The 17,385-nt window shown below is 37.9% G+C and overlaps 1 protein-coding gene and 3 non-coding genes across 4 annotated transcripts; 2 read left to right on the top strand and 2 right to left on the bottom strand.

Annotated features, from left to right (window-relative positions):
- Positions 1-4,442: 4,442 nt before the first annotated feature.
- LOC141381995 (uncharacterized) lies at positions 4,443-5,537 on the bottom strand. The gene has a single exon (XM_073949103.1). It carries the CDS (start codon positions 5,535-5,537, stop codon positions 4,443-4,445), a length of 1,095 nt encoding a protein of 364 aa, XP_073805204.1.
- A 1,878-nt stretch (positions 5,538-7,415) lies between these two features.
- Positions 7,416-7,488, top strand: trnav-uac (transfer RNA valine (anticodon UAC)). Its single transcript has one exon. It is a non-coding gene; the product is annotated as a tRNA-Val (tRNA).
- Positions 7,489-7,592: 104 nt separating this feature from the next.
- trnav-cac (transfer RNA valine (anticodon CAC)) lies at positions 7,593-7,665 on the top strand. The gene has a single exon. It is a non-coding gene; the product is annotated as a tRNA-Val (tRNA).
- Positions 7,666-8,711: 1,046 nt separating this feature from the next.
- On the bottom strand, positions 8,712-8,794 carry trnal-cag (transfer RNA leucine (anticodon CAG)). The gene has a single exon. It is a non-coding gene; the product is annotated as a tRNA-Leu (tRNA).
- Positions 8,795-17,385: the final 8,591 nt, after the last annotated feature.

Here is a 17,385-nt window from a genome sequence, read left to right as displayed (position 1 = left end):
AGACCGCAACTTTACGTAAGAGTGCAGTCCCCCAACCCACCAATATTGATTGACAGCCGCACGTCACGATCATACCTCAGTTTGTTGTTACACGTCCCCCATTTTCAGCATGTGAGTCAAAGCGATATCACTAAAGGAACACCCTTGCTCTACTTTTTGATGAAAAGCTCATTGGGCTCAACACAAGATGAATATTCTCCACATTATCGCTGTAATCGGAATTATTGCTTGTACCTTTTGCGTGGTCAGCGGCTCTGCGTGGGTTTCTATTAGGGTGCACATGGCGGAGCTTCGGGTCAGCAGCTCGGCGTGGGTTTCTGTCGGGGTGCACGCGGCTGATCTTCAGATCAGTGGCTCAGCGCGGGTTTCTGTTGAAGTGCACGCGCCGGAGCTTCAGGTCAGCGGCTCTGCGTGGCATGGGGTTTCTGTCGGGGGGCACGTGGCAGAGCTTCAGGTTAGCGCCACGGGTTTCTGTCGGGGTGCATGCGGTGGAGCTTCAGGTCAGCGGCTCGGCGCCATTGTGTTTGCCTGTCTGTTGCAAACACAGAGTGTGGGAGCTCTTGGCTCCGCCCGCTTGTTACGTTGGGATGGAAGCCAAAACTGTGAAGCAACATGCCCCTAAAACAGCAAACTGTGTAAACGCCCCCAAAATGACACTTTTAACACATTATAATATGTTTTCTGAACTGTTTTTTGAACTGAACCTAAACTGGCACACTCAGAAGAACCATAATATTCATATTAAATCATAAAAAAAGGGGTAAACTATGTGCCCTTCACATGGAATACGGGTGATGTGTGTGGTAATTTTAAGTGCTTAATAATAAATGTTATACAGCATATTTTTATTTAAGTGCAACATAAGCCAATCAAGAATGTTCAGAATCAATTATTCAGAGATACGTTTAAGAGTTAAGAGAATACCTGACCATGTAGAAATACTTTGCAGCATATAAGTCCTGATGCAGAGCTCAGAGACTCACAACCTGCAATGGGGTATCCTGTCTACAGGATCACACGGACACTTCTGCACCCTTTGCCTAAATACTCAATACCATCAAAAATTCAAGACAATAAAAGCTTTACCAAGACTCTTGCCTGGTCATAAATTGATGCGAAGACCATTTCCCCTGGAGTGGAGCATCTGGCAAAGATTTTTTCAAAGTCAAAAACCAAATTAACTGAAATAAGAGAGATTGTAAAATATTACAGTGAAATTAAGACCACTTTATCAATCACACAGAGACATTTAAAATCACACCAAACATGAATATAAAGCCACAACATACACCATATTAAAAACCTAAACATTCTGTGTGGAATGTGAGTGAGCTGCTCTGGTGGAGAAAGTAAAGTCCAGGGCAAAGAGGGGGGCTCAGGATGCATGATCGAGACAACCTGAACAACTGGTTTTCTAGCTGATCTTCTTCTCACATTAGAAAGTTTATTGTTTTAGTGCCTGACCATTCTCATGGTCTTGTCTCGTGTGGAGTTCCATAACAGTTTGCAGATTTGAATATTATGGAGAGATATAGCCATTCTTACATATACAATAAATATTAGCTCTAATAATACAATTGTATTCATAACTGTTTCAATATATATATATATATATATATATATATATATATATATATATATATATATATATATATAGGTCAATGACGTGACTCATTTTTTTGTGTTAGTTTCAAAAATAAAATCAAATTACTTGCATGCATTCTCTACTTTGAGGACCAAGTAATTTTTTTTTTAGGTTTTAATCCATTTTAAGTTAATTTTTAGGGAAATATTACATGGATGTTAATGTGGTATAACAAAAAAATGGTACCAAATAGTTTATCTTGTTTAAAAAATGTGAAAGCCTTAATAAAAATGTTGTATCAGCTAGTTTGGCATAATTTTACATTAGACTGTAATATTCTATGAGGCAGTAGAATATGGAGGCAGATGGATGTAATTTGAGGCTGTTTATTTGACAGATGCTGCACACAAGAACATGAGGTGGATCCGGCTAGGACAACAACACACTGCTCTGTCGAACTCTCAGTGGAAGGCTTCTTATTAGCTAAGGACCCCCTCTAGTGGTCACACTACCTCATGACATGTTATTGCTAGTTCACTACATCCCCTTCCCCCTGATAACAATAGTCCCTTAACAACTTAATCAAATATACTAACAACATTATGATTTTTTTTTTTATTTTTACACAGTCTAAGCTAGGGACTTCGGGTAGACTGCCTCCATCCCAGTGAGTTCCAGGACGCATTCTTGCCCTGTGGCTGGGGAACTCACCCCTACTCTAAGCATAGTCTTTTAAGTAACTGGGCAACTTCTTTGTCCTCGCAGACCTTCTGAGTTCCGGCTGCTCCTCTGCCTTCACAGTCCCTGACACAGTGACCCTGGGTGTCATTCCACTTGCCTGCTGTCCAACACTGTTCCCTGATGGTACAGGGTCTACTGATTCAGGCAATGGCCACTCCTCCAACTCTTGCAAGGAAGTATCCAACCCCACAGCTGTTTCAGCCGGAGATGCCACCTGTCTGGTCCTCACCTGATCAATGTGCCGACGCACTACCTACCAAGTGCGATGGTATACGACAAGGGTCCCGTCCTTTTCTGCACTGTTCCTGGAATCCAGGTAGGTCCTAAACTGAAGTTCTTGGTATACACATTTTCACCAACACTCACATGTCTCTCTTTTGCATGCAGATCATGATACCACTTCTGCTTCAATTGCTTGTTTTGCACTTGACTTTTAAAGTCAGGATGAACAAGATCCAGGGTAGACCTCAGTTTACGTCCACAAAACAGCTCTGCAGTTGATTTCCCCGTAGTCGACTGTGGTGTAATTCGATAACTGAACAACACTCTGGCTAGCCTGGCCTCAATGGAATCTCCTGTGCTCTTTTTCATCAGACTCTTGAACGTTTGCACAGCTCGTTCTGCCAAACCATTAGAAGCTGCATGGTATGGTGCTGTGGCTATGTGCTTGATGCCATTACGACTCATGAATTCCTGAAATTCCATCTGTGGCACTTCTCTGAGCTCATTAAACAGTGCTATCAGGGGCTTGTGATCAGTCACAATGGTAAAGGGTCTGCCATACACATATGTGTGGAATTTCTTTACCCCGAACAGGACGGCCAAACCCTCCTTATCCAATTGCGAGTAATTCTTTTCTGCTGCATTTAATGTCTGTGATACAAATCCTATTGGTCTGTCAGTCCCGTCTTCCATCCTGTGAGACAAAACAGCCCCTACCCCATATGGCGAAGCATCACACGCCAAGATAAGAGGTTTGGTAGGATCGTAGTGCACTAGTAAAGCAGATGACTGGAGAAGCTCTTTTGACTTCACAAAAGATTCTTCCTGCTCAGAGCCCCATGTCCACTTTGTTTCCTTCTTCAACAACCTGTGCAAGGGTGCCAACACTGTGGACAGACTGGGCAGAAACTTATGATAATAGTTTAACAAGCCTAGATAAGCCTTCAGTTCACTCACTGTCTGTGGAATGGGGGCTTCCTGTATCGCTTGCACCTTTTCTGCGACTGGCTGCACACCTGCAGCACTGATGCGGTGGCCCAGGAATATCACTTCCTCTCCCAGGAACTCACATTTGCTCCTTTTTAGTCTCAATCCACTAGATTTTAGTCTCCTCAGAACCTCCTCCAGATTCCTCAGATGCTCTTCATCATTAGCTACTGTGACTAATATGTCATCCAAATACACCACAACGTGCTTCAAGTTTTGGAGAATTCCCTCCATGGTGCGTTGGAAAATGGCTGGACTTGATGCCACCCCAAAAGGTAGTCTACAGTATGTGTACAGTCCCTTGTGTGTGTTAACAGTGACATATTTCTTTGCACTTTCATCCAGCATAATTTGCTGATACGCATGGCTCATGTCCAGTTTGGAAAATTTCTGACCTCCAGCTAACTGAGTGAACAAATCTTCCACTTTTGGAATGGGATATTGTTCCACACTGGATGCTCTATTTACTGTGAGTTTATAATCTCCACAAATTCGAATAGAGCCATCTGGTTTCCTCACCGGCACGATAGGAGCTGCCCACTCCGCAAACTGCTCTGGTTCAATAATTTTCTCCTCAACCAGTCTCTGGAGCTCAGCCTCCACCAAGGGCTTGACTGCAAAAGGAATACGTCTGGGCTTAAAGAATCGTGGTTGGGCCTCGGGGTTGACATGAATTTTAGCTGTGGTGCCTTTGAGTTGCCCCAGCTCTTCTTTAAACACCTCTGCATGTCTATCTAACACATCTGCTATCTTCCATGTCGGCACTGCTGTTACTTGATTTACCAGCTGTGGCAACAGCCCAAAATCTTTCAGCCAGCTTCGCCCCAACAAGTTAGGCCCCTCTCCATCTACCACGACCATTGTCATTTCTTTTTTTTACATTTTGGATTTCCACCGTTACTGTAGCTTAACCCAGCACTTCCGTCCTTTCCCCTGTATAGGTCTTTAGTTTCATACTGCAGGGTCTCCATTCTGGCATGTCTGCTTTTTTCCACAACTTAGAATATTGCCCTCTGCTGATAATTGTCACTCCACAACCCGTGTCGACTTCAAAGTACACTTCCATGCCATTTACACTCACTTTCTGTGTTATAGGGCCCACTTTTGGCTGGACTTGGGATACACTGTATATTGTGTTAATATCACTGGTGTCCTCCCTCTCGTTACATTCCTCCTCTCTAACGAGATAAGTCCTCCTACCTTTCTCTTTTTTCTCTCCTTTTAGTCCTTTGAATGGAGTGTTTTGCCCCCCAGCAGCTTGTTTTGCCCTGCATACGCGCTTGATGTGTCCCCGCTTTCCACATTTATGGCAGAGCTCATTCAAAAACTTGCATTCCTCTGGTGCATGTTGTCCTTTGCATCTGTAACACACCGTGTCTTTTTGTCGACCCTTCTTCTCAAATGTGTACACTCTATGCACTGCTGCCGGTCCTTTAAATGACTTCATGGTTTGTGCTGTGTCCTCCATTAACAATCCATGCAAATCTCTCACATTCTTGTTTGCAGACTCCATTGCCTGGCAGATTGTCAGTGCCTTTTCAAAAGTTAGCTCCACTTCCGATAGCAGCCTTCTCTGCATTCGGTCGTCGTTTACTCCACAGACGAGTCTGTCTCGCAGCATTTGTGGAAGTGTAGACCCGTACTCACAGTGCTGTGCTAACTTTTTCAGTTCTGCCACAAAATCAGCAACAGTCTCACCATCTTTCTGTGTACATGAGTTAAACTTAAATCTTTGCACTATCTCACTTGGCTTAGGGTTGTAATGAGTCTTTAGCACAGTCACCAGCTCCTCATAAGTTTTGTCTCCTGGCTTTTCAGGGCAGATCAAACTTCTTAATAAACTATATGTTGATGCCCCAACACCACTTAACAGCACCGCTTTCTTTTTCTCAGCACTGTCAATTCCATTGGCTTGGAAAAAATATTCGAGCATTTCGATATATTCATCCCATAACTGCGATGCATTATCAAAAGGACTCACCGTCCCCACCAGTGAAGTCATTTTGTCTTGATAATCGCCGATATACTCTGCCAGTGATGTCGAGCGATCTGTTAACTCCAGCCTTTCTCAGCAATCAATCATGTCCTCTGACACGCCACTCCTTAAATCCTCGTCGCCAATTATGTAATATTCTATGAAGCAGTAGAATCTGGAGGCAGGATGGATGTAATTTGAGGCTGTTTATTTAACAGATGCTGCACACAAAAACATGCTGTGCATCCGGCTAGGACAACAACACACTGCTCTGTCGAACTCTCAGTGGAAGGCTTCTTATTAGCTAAGGAACCCCTCTAGCGATCACACTACCTCATAACATGTTATTGCTAATTCACTACACTGGTTTCCCCGACAAGTCCAAAAACATGTGGTGCAGGGGAATTGGGTAGGCTAATTTGTATGAGTGTGTGAATGAGTGTATATGGTTGTTTTCCAGTAATATGTTGCAGCTGGAAGGGCATCCGCTGCATAAAAACATATGCTGAATAAGTTGGTAGTTCATTCCACTTTGGCAACCCCTGATTAATAAAGGGACTAAACTTAAAAAAAATGAATGAATGAATGTTATATGGCAATTAAAGGTTTTGCATCTGAACACTCCAAATGTAACAATTGTTTTTAGTTGTCCTGAAGTGAATGTTTTCCTCAGCTTAATTACCTGGGCTGTTTATTTTGTTTTTTGACAGCAATACAATACATAAAAGCAGTTGCTGTTGTGTCTATCTTCAAATATTTGCATCAGTGTTGCTACTACCTGTAAGTTGACTATCTGCTGAACATTTACAGAATAGTAACCATGCTGTCTGTGATGTTGGCTCCTTACAGTCATTCACCAGCATTTCTTAATTTTTCACTTTATATTGATGGGCCTAGTGTGACAACAGATGAGCAGATAAATGTAACTTAAACTACACTAACTGTCTACTGAAAGTTGGGTTAAATGCAACGAATAGTTAGTTGAAGACTTTTGCAAATGCATGTATGAAATTTTTACCTAACCCTAACTTTATATTTGTTTAAAGTTCATTTTAAATTATTTTGTGTTGCTAATAGGCATCTGAATGTTTACTGAAAGTCTATGCAGACTACATTATCTACATCCAGACAATGACAACGAAAAAATCTTGATGGTAAATGTTCTGAAAACTTGTTTAAGATTTGTTGCATATCTACTAATACACTGTAATACACTACAACCTAATTTGGTAGCATGTAACTTATTAAAAGTTTAATAAATGTTGAGGATTTGTTGCATATCTACTGATAGATTGTTGACCATCTAGAACTTATTTTGGTAACACAACTTACTAAAAGTTTATTAAATGTTTACGTGTTGTAAAAATTGTAATGATTGCCTAAGAACATTTAAAAGACAATCTAAAGATACTACCCAGATGAGAGTAAACAGATAAGAACTTGAAAAGTAACTTCAACTTCAAACTTCAACTTCAACTTCAACAGACTATCTAAAGGGGGACCATCAAAATAAAGTGTTACCATTAAGGGAAGATTGTATCCAGGCACAAACATAGAAGATGGAACAAGGTTTGTAAAAAACAGATTTCCAGAAGAGATGGTCTCCTTACCATACAGCACCAAAAAGGGCCACAGCACTTTAGAGTCATGCACACCAATCAGGTAAAAACCTGTCGACTATGCATGAGCTCAGAAAATGTGATGAAGGAATGCCCAGACTTCAGGTGCTTCAAATGTGACGAAAGGGGACATTTCGCAAGGACCTGTACAGCTGTGTTGGGCCCGGATTGTAAATTGGCCCTAATACCTGCAGGGAGCTTGTCAGGCTGAGTTGGTTGATTGACATAAGCGTACACCTTGTTTTATCCTTGCAGGCCTAACTTCGCTGGCGAAAGCGCTTGTGGGGTTTCTGTTGTGTAGTGGCCATCACATTCGCCTTACACACGAAAGGTCCTCGGTTCGAAACCGAGCAGAAACAGTGCTCTTCTTTTCGCGAAAAAATAATAGCATCCACTGCGCCCCCAGCAATGATCGTCAACAGGCACCCAATCAAAATGGGTTATCTGCTTCTTCTGCCTGAAGGTTTCCGTAGTGTAGTGGTTATCACGTTCGCCTCACACGCGAAAGGTCCCCAGTTCGAAACTGGGCGGAAACAACCACTGGCTTTTATGACAATTGTCAAATCATGCTTCTGTTGAGTACTGAGAGCGGTGTGAGGCTAGAAGTTTGAATTCATCTCAGTGTTTACCTCCCCTCGCGGTGTCGCAAACTTGCGTAGAATCTGATTTCTTTTAGCTTTGTGTTGTGCATGAGCAGGTGGCCAGTGCGTTTGCTGGCCCTCCACGGTGCAGACCGTACAAGACAGCCCTATAAAAAAAAAGACTATAAATACTTGAAGCAGCACTAGCCTATTGGTTTTCGTAGTGTAGTGTTTATCATGTTTGCATTACATGCTAAAGGTCTCCTGTTCGAAACTGGGCGGAAGCATACAATTAGCGGACACTTTTGTCCAAAGCGACATACAATAGTGGAGGTATTCAACAAGACGAGGCAATGCATACGAAAAAGGGCTATTTATCCCAAGTAATTTGTTTGTGCTCAGAGAATTTAGTGCTGGAGTAGGAGTTTCGTTTTCTTTAGGGAGAGGGATATTCCCCTTGGGTTCGGGTGTGCTCTGAAGAGATGGGTGTTAGCTGTCGTTTGAAGGATACCAGTGTATCCCTAATTCGAGTGGGAATGGGAAGGTGATTCAACCAGCGTAGAACATTGAATGAAAACATTGTGGAAAGTGACTTTCAGTCTCTCTGCGATAGCACCACAAGACAGTGCTCTCACCCTAACCGGAGGCTCCTGTGGTTATCACGATGGCTTTACAAGCGGAGGGTCTCCTGTTAGAAACTGGGCGGAAACATTCAGATTTGCTTTTATGCACATTCTCAATCGGCTCTCTGCTCCCTGGATGATCCACGATACTAGGGCGTGGATCTGTCAAATGTCATGATTTGACGTTGTACGAGGATTTGACAAAAAAAAATGCCTCTGCAAACCTTAAAAACCAACGCCATCCCAGAACAATTTTTTTGATCCCCTTTCGGTGCACTTGCATTAAAGCCTGTGTGATGCGGCGCCTTGTCAGTGTTACTGTATCATTCGGACATGGGGGCAGAGAGTTAAAGAAAACGCACTGCCGCAGGCTCGGTTTGTCAAAAGTGGGATTCGAACCCACGCCTCCAGGGGAGACTGCGACCTGAACGCAGTGCCTTAGACCGCTCGGCCATCCTGACATGCAAACTTGGCAGGAGCTGTCTCCTGGGAGCCACACCGCAGTACCGTGTTTTGGATTTTTTTGGGACAATGGAAAGCACAAAGGACAAATTCACTGGACTTTCGGGCAAAACAAGAGGAGAAAATAACACAGAGATGGATGGTAAAAAGGAAAGAGGAGACGACACGGGAGTACGAGAGGGAAAACAGATGGGAAACAACACAGCACAAGGAGGAGAAACAAACATGGCTAACATGGAACGACAAGAAAATCAGCAACAGGAAAGACAACATGAAAGGAGAGGAAAGAAGTACTTGAAGGAAGCAACTGTAATACTAAACGTGGACAAAGTAAAAGAGGTGAGTTTCAGACATTATTAAGGCGTTAACAGAAAAATGTGGACATGGGAGAATTTTGGCAATAAGACCGAGAAAGGACAAAGAATATGAAATAACTTTAGAAGAGGAAGAAACTTGTGACAAACTGATTGATGGACTAACAATAAATGAAGAGAACTGTGAAGTTAAAATGTTACAAAACAGAGACTATGTTGTCTCCTTTATGCACTTGCCTGTTTATCTGGAGGATAGTGTAATATTAGAAAAATTGGATGGATGGGGTGTTAGCCCCTTATCAAAAATTAAAAGGAGGACATATCCGGGCACTGAGATTGAGGATGGGACAAGGTTCATTAAGACACGGTTTCCCAAGGAGGTGGCTTCGCTTCCATATAGCACGAAGTTTGAAACGGCAGAAGGACCACAATATTTCCGGGTGATGCACAGCCACCAAGTTAAGACTTGTAGGCTGTGTATGAGCCCGGAGCATGTGATGAAGGACTGCCCAGACTTTAGGTGCTTTAAGTGCGAAGAAAGAGGACATTTTGCAAGAAACTGTGATGCAATTAAATGCCCGGAATGCCTCCAAATTTTAGCAAAATGTGAATGTTGGATGGAGGCAGAGGAAGGAGAAGAAAGAAACCAGATAAGCAGGCAAGTGCATAAAGTAAACAATGTAGAACAAAATGAAGGAGAAGAACAAGCTGGAGTTTTACAACCAAAAGACTTACCGAAAGAGAAACAAAATGGAAAAGAAATTCAAGAGGATAAGAAAATGCATAAGAGGAATAATGAAGATGACATTTTTTTGTGAAGAAAGACATGAAGAAGAGAGAGGAAAAATGCAAAATGAAGCAAATGAAAGACTGATATTGGAAGAAAGGGAGAGGCAAACGCTTTTCAAAGAAAATGAAAAAAGAGAAGAAGAGGATAATGAAAACATAGAAATGGAAACAATGGACAATTCTCAGATGTGTGGAGACAACGGGGTGAAGACTGGACAAAGAAATGAAGAAAAAAGTAATGAAATTGGAAGAGAAGAAGAAATTAAAATGGACAGAGAGGAGAGAAGAACAATTCGAAGAAGGACATTAAAGATTAAACCTAATCTAGAAAGTACAAAGAGAAAATTGACTACAAGAATGAAAAACATGAACAGATATGAAGTGTTAAAGGAAATGGAGGGAGATGATGAGTAATAATGATTTTTAGGTTTTTAATTTTATTTTTATTTCTTTTAATGGTTTTAAAATGTGTATCTTTTAATGCAAGAGGTATGATGGAAAAAGGGAAATTCGAGAAAATAAGAGAAAAATGTAAAAATAAGGACATGATAGTATTACAAGAAACAAACTGGAAAGATTATGTAATGGAAGATTTTAAAAAGAAGTGGGAGGGGAATATCTTATATAACAATGGTGATGGCAAATCTGGAAGAGGGGTGGCATTTTTAATAAAAAAAGATGTTTTTAATATTAAAAAAATTGTGTATAAAGACAATAATGGAAAGTGTTTAGTGATAGAAGTAAACTATGAAGGACAAGAAATGATTATAGCCAATATACATGCACCTACGGAAGAGAAAGATAAAAAAGAGTTTTTTAAGATTTTAAATAAGGTAATTGAGAGATATAAAAAAATAATAATGGTAGGAGATTTTAATACAGTTTTTAATAAACAAGACATGGCAGATGGAATGGTTTTTAAATCTGACACCGCAAGGAAAGAACTAAAGGAGCTAATAAAAGTAAATAATTTAATAGACATATGGAGGGAAAATAACAAAGAAAAAAGAGAGTTTTCAAGGAGACAAATAGTTGGAGATTTTATATGTCAAACAAGAATAGATTTTATATTATGTACTAGGAATATTGAGAATTTTATAGAAAACATACAGTATGAAGAGAACAGTTTTAGTGATCATAAGCTCTTGCATTTTAAAGTGAATGTAGATAACATACAAAAAGGACCAGGAACTTGGATTTTAAACACAACCATTTTAAAAAATGAAGATTATGTTCAAAAAGTCAAAGAAATAATAGAGAAAGAAAAAGAAAATAGAATGTATGATGAAGATAAAAGGATATGGTGGGAAAACACAAAATACCAAATAAGAAAATACACAATCAAATATTGCGCAGTACTACAAAGATGTAAAAAGTATACAGAAAAAGAAGTTAAAAAATCCTTAGAAAAAGAATTAAACAAAGAAAATAAAGATATTGAAAAAATCAAAGAAATAGAGCAAAAATTAAGAGATTTAGAAGAAGACAAATATAAGGGGGCAATGTTGAGGAGCAGATCTAAATACACAGTAGAAGGGGAAAAATGCACAAAATTCTTTTTTGATTTAGAGAAGCAAAGAGGTAAAGCAGGAATACTAAAGGAAATTAAAGGGAGAAATGGAAAAATTGTGAAAGGAAACATAGAAATACTAGAAGAAATCAAACATTTTTATGAAGATCTTTTTGAAGCAAAAGGTATTGATGAAGAAAAAGAAAGGAAGATTCTAAATTATATAAAAGTAAAATTAGAAAAAGATGACAACAAAGAATGTGACAGAGAAATAGATGAAGAAGAGATTGAAATTGCAATAAATCAACTAAATAAAAAGAAAAGTCCAGGTATAGATGGAATAGGAAATGAATTTTATATTGTTTTTAAAGATATTTTAAAAGGAATACTAAAAGAAGTTTTTAAAGAAATGTTTAAATGTAAAGAGATGAATGAAAGAATGGGGATGGGATTAATGAAGTTAATATATAAAAGAAAAGGGGCAAAAACTGAATTACAAAATTATAGACCAATAACAATGTTAAATACAGATTTAAAGATTTTAGCAAAAGTTTTAGCGAATAGATTAAAGGAAGTGATGCCTAAATTAATTAAATCAAACCAAGCATATGCAATAAAAGGGAGAGATATTGCAGATGTAACAATGAGTATTAAAAGCACAATAGATTATATACAAGAAAAGAAGATGAATGGTTTTTTAATTAGTGTAGATTTTGAAAAGGCTTTTGACAGAGTAGAACATACTTACTTATTTGATGTACTCAAAACATTTGGATTTGGAGAGAATTTTATTAATTGGATTAAAATTTTATATAAAGGGGCTTTAACAAAAGTAAAATGCAATGGTTTTTTAACAGATTGTTTTAAAATTACAAGATCAATTAGACAAGGATGTCCTCTTTCAGCGCTATTATATTCCCTAGTCGCAGAACCTTTAGGGTTAGCAATAAAACAAGAAACTAAAATTAAAGGAATAAAAATAGAAGAAGAGGAGGATGAAGGAAAAATATACCAGTATGCTGATGATACAACAATAATAGTGAAGGAGAAAAAGAGTGTAAAAGAAGCCATGAAAAAAGTACAGGAGTTTTGTAAGGGAACAGGAAGCAAAATAAATGAAAATAAAACACAATATATGAGGTTTGGTAAAGCAGATATTTTAACAGATTGTTTTCAATTTAGAGAAGTAGAAGAGCTGAAAATTTTAGGAATTTTAATTGGTAAAAATGAAAGAAAAGCAACAGAAAAGATGTGGGATGATCTAATAAGAGGAATAGAATCAAGATTAAATTTCTGGAGGATGAGAGAACTTTGCTTAAAGGGGAAAGCCTTAATTTTAAATGTTTTAATGACATCAAAGCTGTGGTATAAATTATATGTAACAGAAATGCCATGTTGGATAGAAGGGAGATTGAAAAAGTGTGTTCAAGATTTTTTATGGGAGGGGAAACCCCCAAGAATTGCGTACAATACAATAATTGGAGCAACAGAAGAAGGAGGGATAGGATTGATGGATATTAAACAAAGGAAGAATTGTCTTAGAATCAAAATAGTTAAAAAGCTTTTACAAGAGGAGAACTCAACAGAATGGAAAAAAGTTATGAAATATTTTTTAAACAAAGTTGGCAATTTTAACTTAGGAGAAGACATTCTTTGGTTAAAAACAAAAAACTGGATGACGGAAAAGTTACCAGGGTTTTATCAAGAAATTTTAAGTGCATGGGGGAAATTTTTAGACGGAGTATTTTACCAAGTAAAGGGAAGAGAAAACTTGTTAAATCAACCTTTGTTTTTAAATAAAAGTATTTTAAAAGAAGGGAAGGAACTATTTTTTAAAAAATGGATGGATGTAGGGATTTTAAGAATAAGGGATGTTCTTTATGAATTCAAAAAGGGATTTTTAACTAAGCAATATATAGTCGACTTAATGGAAGAAGCTAAAGAGGAATACAGTGTAAAGGAAATAGAAAATAAACTTGAAACGGTCAAAGGTGCCATACCAAAAGAATGGATTACAAGAATAGAAAATATGGAAGAATGTGGGAATGAAAAAATCATACATGTCAATTTAAAAGGAAAGCTTTGTGATTTTAAAGATTGTTTACTGAAAGACTTTTACACTGTTAAAAATTGTCTCGTTAAAAAACAGTAAAATACTGGCAGCTGCAGTTGCCAGCAATGTACTGTTATTTTACAGTATGTTGCTGTAAAAATACATGGACTACATTGATTTACACAATACTCAAGTGAACTCATTTTGCTCACTGAAAGCAACTGCCTCAACTTGGTCAACTGCTGAATGAGTTTATGAAGTAATGTGCTATATATGCTTAGAAGCATACTTATAATGATAACTTATTTTAGTTAATTAGAAAAGTTCAGTTTAACTCTAATGTCTTATTTTTCACAACAGCACACATACATGTAAATCTGGAATCACCAGAGAGATTCTGACTGCATCAGCAACTAAACAGCTGCTATCTTTAAATAAAGAAACATGCAGAATAACATCAGCAGCTCATTGTTCATCTTTAACTCATACACTGGCTCTACTCTCCTCCACAACGGTGACACACAGAAGAAATTAGCTTCAGGTTTTACAGTAAAATACTGTTTTTTCCTTGATTTAACAGTAATCTACTGGCAGCTGTGGTTGCCAGCAATATACTGTTTTTTTACAGTCTACTTCCGTTGTGTAAATTAACAGTATTTTACTGTTAAAATACATTTTTACACTGTGTTTTTACCTCTCACACCTTTAACCCTTTAAACCCCAGAGCATATACTTCAGTTTTAATTGAAGTGTCCACACTACTGAGTGTTCAAGAAACATGTAGCAAAGCTGAAGTAAATTCATTAATTAACTGACTAATTAAATGATAATTGAGGATTAACAATGAACAAATGAAGAAATACTGAAGGGAAAAAACAAGAACAGAACATACAAAACTTTAGTCACAGCTTTATAATGAAATAACCTGAAGAACAACAAATGATTAAATCATTTAAATGATCAGCGGATGATTAAACAACTCTACAAACATCATCACCAGCTACACTTATTACTTAATACATGTATTTTTGTATAACATCTACTAAAGTTCTTCTTGAGAAAAAGTTAAAGTTTTACGTCACCATCATGGAGAACAGAGTTTGCTTTAGTTGGGCTCTTAGCCCTGTCATTTTTAACATTTATATATCTTGGCTGCTGCAATTGTTAAGAACTTTGTTTGAAAAGCTCCTTTGTTGTGGCAAGCCAGCCAAAAACCTAAATAAGATCTGGTGATGTTCATGTTGCTGTTAAATGGCAGAGTCTGTTCTCATTTAGTATAATAAAATGTACTGCTCCTATTCAATGTTAAATCTATTGTTTTACATTATATGTGTATATATATATGGCAATGATTTCTGGAAGTTTTTAAGAATATCTTGGACAATAACACTGCTCTATGGTGTAAATCGCACTCAAAGAGACATCAATAATCAGCATATGAACCTCAATAATGGTGAAAACAAAATTAACAGTTTAACTTACAAACAGGAAACTGCAAGTCTAAACATAAACAACAGCAGAATCAAACACAAATAAAGAAAACTGTGAGACCATTATACAACATTTATTTGTACCGCAATGCATGCTGGGATATTTGTACAGTGCCACTCCCAGCATGCATTGCAGCATGAAACATTTGAATTGTTACCATTGTTGAGATACAAGGTCAGATTCATGAGGTCTGAGTGTGTATTTGTCATAACTGAACTGTTTTTGTATGTTATTTCTTAACTGTTAAGTAATTACGGAGGTATTTTATCTGTTTCCACTTCTCATTAATTAAATTAATACCTGCAACTAAGCATAAAATCTATTGAATGTGTCCCTTCTTCCAGATTTATACCAAAACATTTATCAGAACTAATTTCAGATAAATAGATTTCTCTATTTATTGACTTCCCAACTTTATTGCTATAATACAAACGTTTTGTAAACTCTGTATTACAGCAGTTGGAAAGTCTTCTTAAATGAGTTCAAGGGTGAAGAGCCCAACTAAATCAGCCCCTCACTCCATTACGGTGACACAAAAAACACCTTAATTTCTGTTGGATCTCAATGAGAATAGTATGGAAGTCAAATCAGTCAGTAATAAGTGTGTGTCTGCTGTTGTTTGTGGAGTTGTTTAATGATCCTCTGCCGAGACTGAAGCTGTTTTATTTTATTTTATTTAATGCTGTAACTCAAGTCACTGTTTGTGTTTCTTGTTTATTTTTTTCAGTAATTGTAATTATTAACAGCAGGTGTTCATCAGTGTCTGAATTCACTCATTAGTGTTCATTAACTCTGTCAGGTGAACTATATTAGTGAACTAGTGTATGAAATAGTGAACAAGGACACAAAGCGTGATTTCAAACACAGACTTCAAAACATCGAATCTGAACTCTGTTAGCTCACAGTTTTCTGCAGTTGGTTACTTTCTCGAAAACAAAAATGTTACCCAGAAAGCACTGTTTTTAACAGAATATTACTGTTTTAGTAAAAAAACATTATTTTACTGTAGAATCTGACCGTTTTTAACAGCAATTTTTTACAGTGTACACATTAGCCTACTACTATATCTGAGTCTTAATCTCATCCTCATAATTATGACCTCTTCTTTTCTTTTTCTACAACTTCATAGGCCTATATAGGGTTTATTTTTTCCACATGAATTGTCGTCTCTTATTTGTGTTTCATGTTTCCTGCCATTCTTCAGCAATATCTTCAGTAATATTTAATTTACCTTTACTTACAGAAGCAGTAAAGGGGTAGTTCACATACAAAATACAATTCTGACATTTACTCATCCTCTATTTGTTCCAAAACTGTTTGAGTTTCTTCTGCTGAATGGAAATGAAGAGAATACAGGAGCAAAAACAGCCACTGCATGGTTCAACAGTTTATATTTTGGACATGGCTGCTTTTTTCAACATTTTCTGGCACAGTAAATGTTTTTGGAACTCGATTACAATTGAACCAGTAAAGTCACGTCACAGGTTTTGACAATGTTTTTGGGTACTTTTCTGGACTTTGAGCATCTCGGGACTCTTGCTGTCTATGACAGATGAGGGAGCTCTCTGATTTCATCTAAAGTGTCTTCATTTGCGTTCTGAAAATTAGCAATGTTCTTAGGGGATTGAAACAACAGGTAGAGGGACAATCATTCTCGAGTGCCAAGTTTACACTATAACACACGCATTCCACCACTGCTGATATACAGCCACATTGCATTGCTTTTTAAACTTTATTTATTCATTTTTTATTGCAATAACAACAGGCCATTACAACAAATAGAAATACAAAAACTGATAGCACTGCTACTCGTGTGGTATTACTCATGTATTCATTCATTTTCTTTATGGCTCAGTCCCTTTATTAATCTGGGGTCGCCAAAGTGGAATAAACAGGCAACTAATCCAGCACATGATTCACGCAGCAGATGCCCTTTCAGCTGCAACTACTGGGATACACAAACACCACATGCATACAGCATGTCTATGGACTTTGGGGAAACCAGAGCATCTGGAGGAAACTCATGTGAACACGGGGAGAACATGCAAACTCCACACAGAAATGATAACTGACCCAGCTGAGGCTCAAACCAGCAACCTTCTTGCTGTGAGGCGATCGTGCTACCCAATGCACCACTGTGACGCCTCACATATGTGTAATTATTTCAAGTATTAAACTGGTATTGGTGAACAACTATGGTTACTAAAAGGCACCATTCAGATGTAGTGATTGTAATGATCTGGGCAATCACGTATGTATTGATATAGACGCTATGCTTATTTGTTTTAAGAGATGTTAGGCAGGTCCTGTTCATGTAATATGCTTTAGGTTATCAAGTTTGTATTGGCATGAACAGCTATACCTGTTAACAGGTTTCATATATGTAAAACGGTCCTATTCAGTTAATGGTCAGGCAGCTATTAATAAAGATGA

The sequence above is a fragment of the Danio rerio genome, chromosome 4, assembly GCF_049306965.1.
Source record: "Danio rerio strain Tuebingen ecotype United States chromosome 4, GRCz12tu, whole genome shotgun sequence".
Classification (NCBI taxonomy): domain Eukaryota; kingdom Metazoa; phylum Chordata; class Actinopteri; order Cypriniformes; family Danionidae; genus Danio; species Danio rerio.
The sequence above is the reverse complement of the archived record's forward strand: the minus strand, read 5'-3'. Positions and strand labels throughout refer to the sequence as shown.